At 47.4% G+C, this 16338-nt stretch overlaps 1 protein-coding gene across 2 annotated transcripts; it reads right to left on the minus strand.

Moving 5' to 3' along the window:
- Positions 1 to 327: 327 nt before the first annotated feature.
- On the minus strand, positions 328 to 13837 carry SIK1 (salt inducible kinase 1). 2 transcript variants are annotated; one of them, XM_005489000.4, is made up of 14 exons: positions 13643 to 13837; positions 13225 to 13429; positions 12331 to 12447; positions 9671 to 9734; positions 9308 to 9469; positions 8889 to 9013; positions 8651 to 8774; positions 7481 to 7704; positions 7064 to 7213; positions 6350 to 6472; positions 5878 to 6103; positions 4921 to 5196; positions 4175 to 4409; positions 328 to 3377 (listed from the first exon to the last, which is right to left on the minus strand). In XM_005489000.4, the coding sequence occupies exons 2-14, from the start codon at positions 13375 to 13377 to the stop codon at positions 2957 to 2959; spliced, it is 2400 nt and encodes a 799-aa protein (XP_005489057.2). In that variant the 5' UTR covers positions 13378 to 13429; positions 13643 to 13837; the 3' UTR covers positions 328 to 2956. The 2 variants fall into 2 exon arrangements, with proteins under 2 accessions (XP_005489057.2, XP_074390571.1); XM_074534470.1 differs by having other exon boundaries at positions 13225 to 13449; positions 13493 to 13837.
- Positions 13838 to 16338: the final 2501 nt, after the last annotated feature.

Raw genomic sequence — 16338 nt, forward strand, 5'->3', positions numbered from 1 at the left:
AACTGCCCTAATCTGGCTGGGGTGTCCCAGCTGAAGGTGACACTGAGGGACGGAGGGAGGGAGGGCCCATCTGGTGACACCACCGCTGCCCAGATCTCTGGTCCTGCTGCATTTTATAACCCGATTACCACAGACTTGGTGAATTCAGACAGATTGTCTCCCAGCAAAACGCTCAATATCCCATTATCAGATTTGTGGGCCCACCATCCCTCTTCATTTAGGATGTAATAGAAAGTGTCAGCAATGTCCTATGGAGTTTGGCTTGAAAATGAGTCTTGACTATGCAAATCATAAGTGCACTGGGAAAAGATACTGCACAGAATCACAACAATTTTAAAACATTTTTTATTTAAATATTAAATAAAACACATCAACTAATCATTTTGGTGTACACCTCTCATTTTAACATAAGAAATAAAATGATTGTTCAGTCATGATAAAAAATAAACTATACATCTCAATTAAACCAATCACGTAGTGTCTTTAAATACCCTATTGCATTGCAGTCTGCAGAACAGCACTGTCAAGATATCTACAAAAAAAAAAAACCCCAGACTTTTAAAATGACCTCTTCTGCTCCAGCAAGAATTCCAAAGAGGTTCTACAGCAATTGGAAAAGAAAAAAAACACTATGAAAGTAAAGTGCTTGTCATTGCTCAGGACAGGAAACAAAAGAATCTGTGGCCTTTAGATCCATGGCATTAAACAAAACACAAATTGAGGAGGAAGTTCTGTGGTTTAAGTACATGTGCTACCCCTTCCAAAACTGAAGGCCAAGTTGCTGCTTTGTGACAAGCTGGCTTCTTCTTGCCCTCCTCTCCAGCCATCTCCATGCAATCTCTTTTTTGGGTTGGGTTTTTTGAGGGGTTGTTTGTTTGTTTTCTTTTTAACCCACACTACAAATGAGCATGAGACTTTGGTGTTTTCTCTGCTGCAAGGCACCACTCATTAACAGGAGTTCAACTCGAGCAATTTTCTGTCACTTTGAAGCGTCCAGACCATGGAGCAGCAGTGGCAAACTGGAGATGCACCAGTACAGACACACAAATACAACACACAGATAAAGAGGTTGTTTATGGAGAGCCACAGACAGACCCACATGACATCTTCAACTCTTCCTACTCCCACCAATTCACCTGGTCAATCTTTGGCTTTTTTATTTTTTCCTTAAAAGAAAAAAAAAAAAACAGCTAAACAAACCAAACAAAAAAGAAAACCCAAAAAAACCCCCAAAACAGGTCTCTATATTATTTGCAAATGTGTAATACTGCAGGTTGCATGAAGCCAAGGTAACTTGAAGGCACCCTGTGTCATACTAGGGAGATGGGTCCTTTAAGCTTATAGACAGAATGCAGCTACACTCTGACACTCGGATGGCAGCTCCCAGCCAAGCTGTCTCACTGTCTGCTCACCTGCTTCCAAAGTTTGCCTGCACTCCCCAAGTCATGTCTGTAGGAGCACAGCCTGTCCTCCCCTTTAAACCTCAGCACAACCTCTATTGACACCAACAGAAGTCATGGTCTGCCTCAGGAGGGGACTCGGGGTTTATACCAGAAACACAACAGAAGCATATTACAAAATATAAAAAATAACTAGTGTTATATAGTTTTCTGCTTACTATTTATATACATATACAGCATTAAAAACCATACGAAAAAACATCTACCTAATGCAAAACCTCGTTTTGCTAATATGCCAAAAAACAAACCAACCAAAACCAAACACCCAAAGATTGTGCTGTTTTACTCACTTTTAATACAGTTTTGTTCAAAAAAAGCTGTACTCCATTAGAGTAGAATTCTGTTCTAGCCTATTCCTTTTGTCTTTGTCAGTATATAATTATAACCTCAATATTGCACATTTCCCCAAGAGTCAGTTCTGTTTGGACCCTGATAATGAAATGCATAAAAACATAATTAGCAGCGGAAATAACGATGTGCAGCACTAAGAAATACCCCTCAGGCAACTTTGTAGGCAACCTCCAGGAGGGCTTTTTAAAAAGAAAACCCTTCCCATTACCCCACAGGTGCTGCTGCTTCCCTCCTCAGTGCCTCGGCAAGAATATGAACAAACTTAGAGTTTATAAGAAGATTCTTAAAGATTACCCAGACCAACAAAATATGGGCACGTGTGCACCTGTGTGTATGTACACACACACCACTCCCAAACAAACATCCCTGCAAAAGACCAGGCATTATGCAATTTGGATCCTGATTACCAAGGGATACATTTCCAATAGTTACTGCTTCTGTACTAATTAGAAGGGCATGCTGAGCTTTTCCAGCTGATGTATCAAGCAAGAAGTTCACAGTTTTCATTTAAAATATGTGTATCTGGGAGGTGAAGAATGGGGATGTTGGTTCCTTTAAATAAAATGAGTGTTAACAGGAGGGAAAAGGAAAAACAACAAATGGCAATGCTTCCATTTTTGTCTCTTATGAATGCATAATGCTGCATGCCACTGGTTTTCTGTTTATTTTTTTTCTTTTAAAGAGGTAATCATCTTCACAAACCCATAAATGAATATTGTGAAAAAGGGAGGCTCTGGTCCCTTCTTTGAAAAGCCTCTCCCTGCTGTGTCACCACTACTGACAGCTGCTAATCTTGCATAACAGCAGAGCTGTATTGGTCTGACTTGAGTACAGTACCGAAGAGTTCTTCCCCAACCACATCCCTCCCTGCCCCCACAAATGCCCCACCCATCTGCCCCATCATTATTTTTTTTGACTTAAAAAAAAAAAAAATCAGTTTCTATTCATATTTGTTCAGTGCAAGAATAGTAGAAGCAAAAAGACATACATATTGCTTGTTTCAGTCCAATAAAGTTGCCAGCTTTCTGAGCCAGACAGCCTCTTCACATACTTCAAAATTTATTGCTTCTGAGAGTCACTTGTCCCCACGCCGCCAGCCAGCCACAGAGTGAAAGCTCCTCCACAACGAGAGCAGACCGAAGCTCTCACTTGACCAGCACAAACTTGCCCAGCTGGCTGGAAGTCAGATCCTCCATCTCACAGTCCCCGTGCTGCAGGGTGACAGTGTCATAGCTCGGGGATGGCGTGGAGAAGCTCTGCTGCTGCGAGAAGGGGGCGGCCAGTGGGGCCGCGCTGCTGCTGCTACTGATGTACAGGTGAGTGTCCAGCAGGTGAGCGGCTGATGACACCGGGGACACGCTCAACCCCAGGAAATGAGGTTGGAGCAGTTGGCTGCTGCCAGCAAAGGCCAGCTCAAAGGAGTTCTCTCTTTGCAGCTCTGACAGCAGAATGGAGTTGGAGGCTTTGCAGGTTCCGTCAGAGGAGGGGATGCTGCTTGCCGCGGGTGTCTGGGAGGTCTGGGGACAAGCTGTGTGGAGTAGTTGGTGATGCTGGAACTGGAGCATTCTGAACAAAATCCAAGGGGGAAGAGGTTAGTTCTATTCCTATTTCATGTTCTATTCCTTCCTTTCTTGCCTCTAACCTTGACCATAACTTTCTCCTTTGTTTCCTTCTCGCTATTAAACCTCTCCTTAGCCCAGCCAGCACAATCAAAGCAAGCTGCCTATGCCAGGCTTTCCCTCATTCTGTCAGAATTCCCTACCCCTTCTGTCAGAGGGCAACTGTCACAACCAAGTTTATCTGGTCACGATTTGGCCACCTAATAATAGATGTTCTAGAGACAATGTGTGCAGATAAACCGGAAGCTCAATTTTCCATCTCGCTTCTATGGGAATGAAGAGGTGCCACCACAAATGACATTTGAGGCCACTGGAACTGTGCCTCCTTTGTGGGCTGTAACTTTTCCAAATTACAAGGTCTCACTTCCTTGCCATGGGAAAATTACAGGAGGAGGCAGAGGAGGAAAGAAATCATTCCCAAAACTAACAAAGAAAAACACAGCTTGCAGTAGGGGAGAAGCTATGTTTTCCCCCACACTACCAAATTGCTTCTCAATTCAGCAACCTCCAAATATTTGAACATTGAGATTTTTGAGTGGAATTGCACGTCCTGTGTTACATGTGCCAGGGCAGGAAGCCACAAAGGAAGCCGAGCAGTTTACCCACTGCCACACAGCAAAGATGGATGGCAGGAACCCCCAGTGACCAAACCCCCAACCTCTTTTGCTGTGTTCACCCCTCCTTGCTTGCCCTTAACCCAAAATGAAAAAACGCAATGAAAAGGCACCAAAGCTCCTCCCTCACCTCTGCTGCTGCAGCACCTCCTCCAGGAGGCTTCTTCCCTCTCTGCTGCTCCCACTGCTGCTGTACAAGCAGGTGTTGGGCTGCGTGTGCTGGAAAGGGCTCATGGCACTCCTTGCTGCCCGAGAGGAGGAGGAGGACTGACACACCTGCCGAGCAAAGCCTTTGATTTTATTCAAGCCGAGGAACCCCTTGGCTCGAGCGTTCTTCCGCAGCTGCTGCCTAAAAGCCTTCAAGCCTGTGGGACACGAGGAAAAGAAATGCACTTTAATCCTCCTCCTGTTTGCCTACAGTACAGATCAGCCTTTCTGGGCACTGCCTTCCTGGGTGGGAGAACTGGGCTGGAAGAGACTCCAGTTCACCCTCTGCCTGGTGGTCAGAGCAGGATTTAGGTAGTGAAACAGGGACTGGGACAGCTGCACCCTTGTGCAGATGGACGTGCATGGCAAAGGAAGAGCTTGAGAGAAATCATGACGTTGTACACTCCGTATTTTAGGAGGAAGGTGGAGCCTGCCATCCCACTCACGGCAGCAGAAATATCTCCATGGGCAGGCTGAATCAAGTGTCTGAGAACCTTTCCCCAGGGCATCCCACCCTCCCTCAGGGCCTGTGAACACAGGAGGCAGAATATCCAGGTGTCCAGCCTCAGTGTGACACTAATGGGCAGCAAGTCTCCCTGCACCCTACCCTTTCCCAGTGGCTGTTGGGGAGGGTGCAACTCCCCAGCAACAAGGCCAGGAAGGCATTACCTTGAGTTAATGAGGTATCAGATGCTCGCCTTCCTTCTTGGAAGCTGACAGGCAGGAGGGAAGCACCTCCCATGCAGCCCTGGACTTGTAACACGGGAGCGTCAGACTGGGAAGCGAGGAAAGGCGACGTCATCCTTGCTGTGGCCGGGCTCCCCGTCATTACTTGACCTGCCAAACAGCTGCTCAGGGCCACTGAGCTGTCATTTGAAGATGAAGTAAGGCAGCTGTCTGAGCTAGTTCCCTCTGTGGGGCTGGCAGAGGAGGAAATGACTATACCTATGGAAGGGAAGGAAGGAGAGAAAGAACATTCCCAAGATGAGTACAGGAAGGAACAAACATGACATCAGAGCCTTCTGCCCACCTACACTGGCACTAATAAACAGCCTCGAGCTGGAGAGGTGTCCAGCAACTCCTGTTGTCCCAGGGCTTGACTCCAGCAAGGGGTCAACAAATCAACAAATAACCTCAGTTTGGGCTCCTGTCCAGCTGGCCAGCACCACCAGCATCACCAGGCTGTGCTGGATCAGGCACACAGTGTTTTTTAGCACAACCAGGATTACTGTTTTGTGAACAGTTGTGCTTATTTAGTTGGTTCACAGGGTCTGGGTATGTACCAAACTCAATCAGTGAGGTGTTTTTTGTTAAATTCAGGCACTTTTTCCTCCCCCAGTATAACAGCAGAAGCAAGCAGACCAGGTTTGTGACCTGCTTGTGAGCATGCTCCCCTCTGAAGAGATCTAGGTGAAATACAACAGCACAACTTCTCTTCCCTAAGGGCCCTGCTTATCTGTAGGAAGACAGAACTGGGGACAGCAGAGTACAAACCTCTTTTCTAGGCTTTCCTACCCTAGTCAAGGTGAAATCAGCACACTCTCCCTCAGCATCTGGGCTCTATGGCACTCCTTCTCTGCTCTTTTCCCCTACCTACAGACACCCTTCACTCCCAGACTTACTTACATGGAGGGACATGCTGATAGAAATGGGTGGTCACTTCTGCCAGGGTGTGCCTCCTGCTGGTGTTGCTAGGGATGCAGATGGGGTGGTCATATGCCTTAATTTCATCTTCCAGCTCCTTCTCTTGCCTCACTTCCTCACTGATGGTGGTCTCCAGCAGGCTGTTCGGGGAGATGGAGCGGTTCCGGAAGAGCCCGTTGAAGTTGGTGTCCACAGGGAAGAACACAGGCTGGAAAACATGCCAGATCACAGACTTCAGGGTCTTTTCCTTATTTCTGCACTACCTTTTAATACTCTCCACAATTCTGTGGCATGTCTGCAGCAGGAATATTGTTAGAGAGGCTACGTGACAATGTGTCCAAATGCCAAACCAAACACAGGAGGGAGAGAACAAAAGTCACAACCCCCATTGTTGTGGATTGGCAGAACAATGAGAAAAAAAGAAGCAACACAGAGTTTATCAGGGAACACCAACCTGTAATGGATTGCTTATGTCACAGTCCATTTCTGCCTGCAAGGATGGCTGAATCAGGCTCTGAGGTTGCTGGTAAAGCAGAGATGATCGCAGGGTTTCACTAGTGAGAGTGTCCTGAGGCATCTGGAGAGAGAGCGATGCACAGAAGCCATCACACACACTGCAGTTCCACGTGACTTTTCAGATACTGGAGAGTCACAGAATTTCAGAGCCACTTTCCCTGCAAGCTCTCTCCTCATGCTTTCTATGAAAACGAACAAAGCTAATCCATCAATGCCAACACAAATACAGAACTCCTCCTCCTCCTAAGTTAGGCAATTTAACTGGAAGTGCAATTTGCAGAGGCACCCAAACCACACTTTAAAGGGGATGGGGGCGAAGAAAATAAAATGAATGTCAGAAAAACACATTAAGTGACTCATGGAGTACTTCTACAGGATATGCAACAAAGAAGCATAACCAAGCCATGCCTAAAAGGGCAGATTTCCATGAGAAGTCTAATCCTGTGGCTCATTATTGACCTGCACTGGAGGCAGACTATTCTTTGGACCATGACCCGCGGTCACTTCCTAGGAAACAGGGCATTAATATTCACTCAGCCTCCTGCTGAAGAACAGCAGGCTGTGTCCCGTCAGAGGCCACCACTATCAGAAATGGGTTTTCAGAAGCTTGGCAGCTGCATGGCAAGGGAGATGCAGAGGTGCCTCTGCTCACCTCAGCGTTGGTGATCTCGGAGCTACGGGGCCGCGGCTGCCGGCCGGCTGCCGGCCGAGTGGACACCTGGCTGCTCCGGTACTCCTTCAGGCGCTCCAGCAGCAGGTAATAAATGGCAGCAAAATGGTTGTAGCTGCTGTTCTGCAGGGACTGGAAGACATTGGAAGGGCCTTTTTAAGTCACAGGTAACTCAGGATGTAAGCAGCCAAAACTCATCACTAAGGGCTCAGAGTAGCAGGCTCGAAAAACCAAGCAAAATCCAGAAGGGCAGTGAAGATTTTATGCTGTGACACCAGATCAAGGCCACTCACTGCATGACCCAGGACAGCACCACTGGCATTCTGGTGGTCACTGGAGAGGTATCTAAAGAGCAAGAGATGTATCTGGTGGAGATGTATCTAAAGGGCAAGAACTCACCTCCACAGTCCTCTGCCTGTCGATGCCGAGGGTTTGCATGATCCCAAGGACCTGCTCGTTGTAGTCGCCCAGGTTGGAGTTGTAGTTTTGCATGGAGAAGGACAAGGACTGCTGCTGCTGAAGGGAGGGGTCAGCCTGCATCCACTTGTGCTGCTTGATCTGGGAGATGGTTATCCGCTTGGTTGGGTCCACAACCAGCATCCGCCGGATTAGTGTTTCACAGTCTGGGTGACAAAGAAAGACAAACTCATGAGCAAGGGGCAAAAATGTAACAGCTCAGCCCCAGGTCACTGCTAAGAACACTTCCCAGCAACAGTGTAAGATGCCTATGAAAACAGGAATTAAAGGTTTGGGTGCAGCTGATGACTGATCTGACTATCAGATATTCCAGACAGCACAAGAGATGTTCACATGCATATCACAAAAACAATATCTCACTGCAGGAAATGAAGCTGTACTGGATACCAGGTGGCCTTGCACCTTGTACAAGAGCTGGTTTTGAGAGGATGCAGGTTTGATGGCATTACATGCACATAAAATAGGTCAGAACTTAGCACAGAACCCCATCACATACAACTTCCTGGTCCTGGCCCTATATTGCTTATTTACTTATAACCAGGAAATAAAGCTGTTCATGGCCATAACTGATAAACTTCAGACTTCAGCAGTTATCTCCACGTGACAACAGAGGCACGTTCACTGGTTTTGAAACCAAATCAGAGAGAGGTGATAACACTCTTCAGTTTCACGTTTCTCATCAGACTGTTGGAGTTCTCAGGAAACACTGCCGAGTCCCCTATTCTTGTTCTCCTTAGCAGCACAGCCACATTGGAACACCCCTTCTGCATGGCTAAAATATCTTAGGAGAACTACACCTATGTCAGCGTTGCAGGCTAGTCCCTTTAAAATCCTGTTTGCTCTCTTTTCTGAGTGATTATTATTATTTCTTATTTCTCCAGCTAGGGAGTCAAGTATTTTTCTAATCCATAGGGATATTCTAAGAAAGGAAAGTACAGCTTTTTACATGCACCACAAAGCAGATCCCAGAAAAGAAAACATCTTCTGTCCTACAGAAACTACTGGATACATAAAAACAAAATAATAGCCAGCTGCAAACTGGATAGCTACTACTTTATAGCACCTGTTCTAACATTAAGGAAATAAAAGCACCTTCAGACATGAAGTAGGGGATGCGGAACCGCCCCTCCAGCACTCTTTGCCTCAGAGTTGGTAAATTGGGTCCATCAAAAGGCAGCGAACCGCAGACAAGGACGTACAGAACCACGCCAAGGCTCTGCCAATAGAAAACAGCACAGCACATGAGTGACTCCAGAAAAAGCAACGATTCTGAAGGTCCACAGACCCTCACAAGGTGTGAAATGCAGTTTCTGAGGAACAGCAAGCTCACCCATATGTCAAGGTGAGGTCCTTCATATTCTTTGCCTTCGAAAACTTCTGGAGCTGCGTAGGGTGGGCTTCCACACCAAGTGGAGAGGGGCTCTCCCGACTTGTAAAAGTTTCCAAAGCCAAAGTCTGAAATAAAAGTGAAAAGCTGGGGTAAGACAACAACACTCAATCACATACTAGTATTTCAGAAGTAGCAGAAAAATGGAGAGAAAGGAACAGATGTGTTGCTTTGTTTTCTGCCTATTCATTTAAGCTACTCCCTTCTGTTCACAAAATCTGTTCCAAGAAATATCTGTAACTCTTTGTTTTATTTTCACTTACAGAAACACAAACACATTTACAGGATCATCCTAGGGAAACCCAAATGTCTTAACAATACGCCTGATGTTCTTTATAAAGTGACCTCCTATTTCCTAGTACCTGCTAATTTGATATTCATGTTAGCATCCAGCAGGAGGTTCTCTGTTTTGAGATCCCTGTGCACGATGTGGTGGCTATGACAATATTCCACAGCTGACAGAATCTGCCAGAACTTCTTCCGTGCTTCGCTCTCGCTCAGGTGCCCGTTGGAGGTCAGGTGATCTGCCAGACAAAATCAGAGAGGGTTTAGAAACACCCCGAGGAAATTTGTCATAATCCTGCAGGTGCTGTGCTTGCTGTTTGACAGCTGACAACACAAGCCCCAGGTTTTTAATCAGAATGTATCTGTTACTCAGGAATGACAAAATAAAGCCATGGGTTTCTAAATCTAAGGAACTGTGAGCTCTGTCAGTGAGGACTTACCAAACATTTCTCCATTCTTTGCAAACTCAGTGACAATGTACAGCATATCCTTTGTCTCCATAACCTGTGAAGAAATGAGAGGACACAATTCAAAAAAGACCAACAACCAGAGCTCTATAGTTTCATTTATTTTTCTATGTGAATTCTCAAACATATCCATTCAAATTCATATTTGCAGCAGCAGCTGGCAGTAAAAGCATCTAATTTTGCACCACAGAGTTCTTTCCATGCAAACTGGTAATGAAAAAGATAACAAATCAAGGCTTATGTGCCCACATTATACAATGGCTTCCCAGGCCATTGTTCTTCTCACCATTACCAAGCCACCTAATCTCTGCAAGAGAGCAGATGAGTGTTTAGATAATTTCATACACTCCCCTTTTGTTAAAATATGCATATATAGTTTTATGACATATTCTGAACAAAGAAACGTAGAAGTTTATCTAAAGTTTTCTTTGTTTCAAGGCTAGTGGGGGCTCAGATCAGCAGGGACAGCTGCAAGCTGGACAAAGCAAGAGTGGGATCAGACCCCCTGCTCCTGTTTGGAGCTGGCTGGGACATGGGGAGCCTCCTGTGCAAGTGATAACAGGCTCCTGTTTGTGTAACAGCAGTGCTTGATGCACATCAACAACTGTCAATATATTGCCTATCAATCTAGTATCAACTTTCTTTGATATTTCACAATATTTGCCTTTGGAAGAAAATAAAAAAGAATTACTAAAATCCAAATGATGAATGAGAGATGCTGAGCATTTCCAAGTTCATCTTCAGTTGCCGCAGCACACCTTTGAAATGTTGTATTTCAGAATACAACATTTCCCTGAAAACATTTTCCTCTCACGAGCAGATACTTTGTTTTGAAGCAGGAGGCTCACAACAGGTTAACAATCCAAAAAGCCTCAATTCTACTTCAAAGGCTATAACTTCCAGGCTCCCAACATGTTAACCTTTTTCAAAGACTCTTGTCCTCCCCTCACTACAAGTACACACAGACACGAAATGAAAATAAACAAACAGGGAGCAAAGGAAGAGAGGTTCCCAGTTTAAAAAACTGAAGGAAAGTGTTCCGGGAAACTTGCCAGCTGAATGAAATTAAGACGTGGTGCTGAAACTAAAACAATGATGAAATAATACAAGAACACACACCCTACACTGGTATGTCATCTAATTCCATCTCTGCTTCTCAGCCTCCATCAAACAGGTAAAGCATCAGTTACAACAACAAAGAAAAGAAAACTTCACTGAAAAGAAATTATGGTCCACCACCAACGTCACCTGCTGCATCAAGTGAAGTGGTTCAACGAGATGGAATTTAACCTGCTTTTCTAAATGCTCTGAAACAGTATTTTCACCCACATCATTCCACTGAAATGAACTCAACCGAACTGTTAGAATGTTTCTGTGTGTCCTATACTGCCCTGTGGGCAACCCTGACGTCAGCCCTCAACACAGAATCATTCTTGTTATGATGGCTAACACTATGAATACAAACACTTCATGTGTGTCAAGGTCTTTTAAAATAATGCCTTGCCTAAGCACTTGCCTTACTGGCTCTTCAGCCTTACATGTTAATTAAACTTTTTTTTTTCTTTTTTATTTATTTAAGCTAACAAAGCCAGCAATAAGATCACAGCTGATAATAGTGTTTACTACTGCACATGGACTTTCAGACCTGCTGCTTCATCCCATCTCCACCTTTCTCCCAGAGCTCTGCCCTTTCAGACAGGTCCAGACAGACTGACAGCTCTGCCCTGCTCATGGCAGGGGCTTGCACCAGATGACCTTTAAAGGTCCCTTCCAACCCAAACTGTTCTGTCACCTTAAATCCACACGGCATTGTTTAAATGATTGAGAGGAACTTACACCAAAGGCTATGTAGATCTAACGTTTAGAATTTGCAAAGCAGCCCTTGCTCACAAGACAAATGTGATCCTGCTTTCTGCTCAACACATTCATTTGTTCCCACGGTTAAAAATATCCATCAGTGCAGAAACTAAACAAATCTAAACCAAAATTCACGTTGTGAAACTCTGCAGGGCAAAGATACTTAAAATACACTTTCAAAACTACACAAACTGCAACAGAACAACCAAACAGGTGATTTTTTGACATATTCTAAGATACCAACATTTACCACCTTTTCATTTTTCACTAATCTAATTCTTTGATTAAGTTTCCACTTAGACTTTCTACTTAGATTCATTTGGTTTAATTGTTGGTGATTTTAAATCCTTTCCACTTAAGGCAAACTCAACTTTAGTGCTTCCTTCTCTACCACCCAATGTGAGTTTAAGTCTCCCTCCTATCTAAAGCACGTAAGAAGTTCCAGTCCTCTAAACTGGGAAAAGCAGACTAGGTAGGAAAAGCAAGTTAATGATAGAAGTTCAGCTAACCCATTCCTCAATCTGAAACAAACGTCAGCCTGGCTTCAACTTTGTAAATTTTACAGTGCACTTTGTCAAAAAGCTGTCTAATACCAGAATCTTGTTCAAAGAATGAAGAATGACTTTGAAGACATCCCGTTTACTTCAAACGTTTTTTAAAAAGTATTTCAGTATTTCAATATGCTTTTCCTCCACAAATATTAGATGCAAAAATCACATGCAAGAGACCACAAGCATATTTTATCTACGTGCTGCACTTCAAAGGTGGACTCTTACCTGATATAGCTTGATAATGTGGGGATGATTCAAAAGCTTCATTATCTGAACTTCTCTATAAATCTTCTCCAGGTTGCTTGGGTCTAACCTTGTCTTGTCTATTATTTTTATTGCAACCTGCAAATTTAAATAATAACAAATCAACCCCAGGTATTACAAAACAGGTATTCTCACTGTTAAGATACCTTAAAAAAAAAAAAACCACAAAAAGACACACCCCCGCACAAACACACCACTCACAAAATCCAAGTAAAGTAGCTTTTAAAGTAGCTTTTAAAGCACAGACTTGACAAAGCTGATTCTGTTTTTATGAACCGCACAGAATTCGCGGCACAGAACGTTTTCGTTTTCCTTTTCTACGTCAAAGGATTACACGTAAGGTAGCGAACAGAACTGCAGAAATTAGCACTGGACAGGATTCTGTAAATCTTTTAATCCGTCCCATGCCAGTGAAAAACAGATCCCTGTAACAGACTATCTCCGGCTGTAGTGACTGAGGCGGTTTTGACATGCACCAGAAATATAAATACGGCTGCACGTCCAGGAAAAAATTATTTCTGCAAATAAGACCCCGGGTTCTTTGTTCTTGAAGACCACTGAATGAAAAAAAAAACAAAACCAAAAAACCGAAACAAAACCAAACAAAAACCAAACAAAAACCAAAAAGCCTGAAGCATTCAAGAGATCCTTAATTTGCACAGCGTTTCTAGCAAACTGAGAGTAACTCAACAGAGTTACAGTAACACAGAACTGCGCGAGCTGGGTTTTCTGCAGGCATTCTTGCCCAGTTTCAATTCCACACAGCGGCAGAACTCGCAGCCGCTGTCCCGCGGAGCGCGGCATCACCCGCGGGGCTCCGCGCCCGCTCCCCGCGCCCCGACCCCGCGCATTCACCTGCGTCTTGGTCACCCTGTGCCGGGCCAGCTTAACCACGGCGAAGTTGCCTTTCCCCAGGGTCCTCTCGATGTCGTAGAAGCCGACTCGCAGGGGCCGCTGCTGGCCGTGCGCGGCCGCGGGCGCCGAGGCGAACTCCGACATGATCACCATGGCTCAGGCGGGGGGCGGGCAGCGCCTCAGGACGGCAGCATCGGCGCAGCACCTGCACGGACACGGCAGCGCCTCAGGACGGGAGCATCCGAGCAGCGCCCGCACACGGCAGCGCCTCAGGACGGGAGCACCCGCACGGACACGGCACCGTGAGCCGCGCTCCGCTCCGCCGGCCCTGCCCGCCCCGTCCGCGCTGCCGCTGCCGGCCCCGCTCCCCCCGTGGCCGCGCAGAGCCCGGCGGAGCGGCGCTGGAGCCGCCTCGTACCTGGCGGGCGCGCAGGGCTGTGAGGGCGGGCGGCCGCGCGTATGAGTGAGTGAGCGAGTGAGTGCGGCGGGGCGAGCGCGCTCCGGGGGGCAGGCGGCACCACGCGGGATGTCCCGGCCCCCCGCCCTGCCCGCCCCTCGCCTCCATGCGCGCACCGCCCGCCCCGCCCGCCTCTTCCCCCGCCCACCGCCGAAAGCCGAGACGGGCCCATTGACGTCACTTTGACGCCAGCGAGACGCGCGGCCGGGCGCGGGGCTGGAGGGGAGCGGAGACACCGGGACGTTGCCAGGGAACGGGCGGCGCTGACGCGGGCGCTGATGGAGCCGTCGCCCGGGAGACCCGAGGGGGCGGTGACGTCAGGGCGGGGGGAGGCAGGGATGAGGGGGGGTCGGGGGGTCTCCTGCCCGCCCCCCGGCCCGGCCCGGCCCGGCCCGGCCCGCCCTCCCGGCGGGGTCGCTCCCCGGAGTGGCGGCGGCTCCCGACGGGGCGTCCCCGGCAGCGCGGGGATGTCGCGATTGCGGCGCCGCCCCGGCGACAGCACCTGGAGCGGGTGACCCCCCGGTGACCGGCGGGGGTGCCGGTGTCCCCAGCCGCCGAGGCACCTCTAGCGCAGCGAGATGGGGAAGTCCCGCTGGCGGCAGGAACAGCGCGGCTGCAGCCCTGCAGGGGAGCGGCTCTTCCCGGTCCCGAGGCACTGGGGGGCTCTGCATGCACCTCACCCTTTGCACCGTGCCTGCAGCAGGAACGCACCCGCCTGTCCCTGCGCCAGCCCGGCTTCCCTGCCCCTGCTTTCCAGCGTGTGATGGAGGGGATGCTGCAGAGGGGATGCTGGGGACACCCCGGTCTGGGGACAGCAGCCCTCTCATCCACCAGCTGGGTGCTGACAGCAGCAAAAGTAATAATAAAGAGTATATATGTGTGTGTGTGTGTGTCTATGTAAAATCACGGAATGGTTTGGGTTGGAAGAAACTGCAAAGATCTTTCAGTCCCAATGTCGTGCCGTTGGTCAGGGACGCCTTCCTCTAGACCAGGTTGCTCAGAGCCTTATCCAACCTCACCTTGAACACCTCCAGGGTTGGGGCAGCAACAGCTTTTCTGGGCAACCTGCTCTGGTGTCTCACTACCCTCACAGTAAAGAATTTCTTCCTAATATCTAACCTAAACATACCTTCTGTCAATTTGAAGCCATTACCCCCTGTCCTTGTAAATAGTCTGCCTCCATCTCTCTTTTCAGCTCCCTTCAGGTGCTGGAAGGCTGCAAATAGGTCACTCTGAAGCTTCTCTTTTCCAGGCTTAACAATCCCAATTCTCTCAGCCTTTCCTCATAGGAGAGGTGCTCCATCCCTCTGATCATCCTGGTGGCCTCCTCTGGGCTCTCTCTATTGAGTCCATGGCCCCCCTATTTGTGATACTATTGCAACTCAGCACTCAGAATACACCTGCAGTGCCATTATCCCTGCTCAGGGTGAAAGGGAGGCTAGAGAAATTTCCCTTTGGCACACCAAGGATGTTGTATAGGACTGAACCTCAGCCAAGAGACTCCTCTCAAGGTCAGATGTGGAACAGCAGATGCACAGGGTTCAAACAGGGAGATCTTCAGCCTCCACGCAGCAGGTGACAAAAATGTTTGCACACTTGGAGTCAAATTCCAGTTTAGTCTCAAAAATAAGCCTTGAATGATGCCTGCCATATCTGTTTTTCAGCTATATCTTCTCTATTGCAGTCAGTCTAGGCTCTTTTCAGACAGGTGGTTCTTCAGCCAGGAGATGGGTTTCTGACTGAAAAACTCTCCCTCTCAGTCTGAGCCTCTCCCCTGACCATCACAGCCCCTGGCACACTGGGAGATGACCCTGCTCTTCCATCCAGGGCCACCATACAAATCGGATTTGCCAGACTGCTGGAAATAAGGAAGAAAAGTTGCAGCTCTGCTTCACGCTGAAAATTTCAAAGCACTTGGTAAAAATCTCTTCCAAGAGAAGATGGAGAGGGGATCTAATCAATACATACAGATATCTCCATGGTGGGAGCCAGGAGGATGGTCCCAGACTCTGTTCAGTGGTGCCCAGCATCAGGATGAGGAGCAATGTGGTTTATTTTAAATAAACCACAAGAAATTCCACCTCAACATGGGGAAGAATTTCTTTCCATGGAGGTGCCAGAGCTCAGGAACAGCTGCCCAGGGAGGATGCAGAGTTCCCTCTCTGGAGACATTCCAAACCCACCTGGATGTTCCCTCCAACCCTGACAATTCTGTGATTCTGAGATTGTGTTCAGTTGTTGTTGACATTCTCCTTAAGGTCCTGGATGGCTCCTAGAGGGTTCAAGATGGATGTGCTAGGGGAGGAAAGCAAGCTTTCTGTCAATTTTGGTAATTTTATGGTGGGCTGAGGAAGATGTGGTGCTCTGCATAAATCAAATTACATGATCCATGAGCTGTGTATCATCAGCGTGCTTGAGAGAGACCTGTCAGGATGTTTCAGTGAAGTTTTAGTTTTTACACTGTGGGCTCTTTTTCTTAGAAAAAATGGAGAAATAACACCTTATACACAAAACCCACACTATGCTTTCTTTCTGTGAGCAGGCAGGCTGGCATTCTTCAGGGCTTGAATGGAGCTGGGAGAGGGCAGAGCTGGTGGTCAGGAGCTGAAGGACAGGAGCTGCTTCCATGGTGTGACCCGAGTCACGGGACTGCTGTG

This window comes from Zonotrichia albicollis, chromosome 2 (genome assembly GCF_047830755.1).
Source record: "Zonotrichia albicollis isolate bZonAlb1 chromosome 2, bZonAlb1.hap1, whole genome shotgun sequence".
Classification (NCBI taxonomy): Eukaryota; Metazoa; Chordata; class Aves; order Passeriformes; family Passerellidae; genus Zonotrichia; species Zonotrichia albicollis.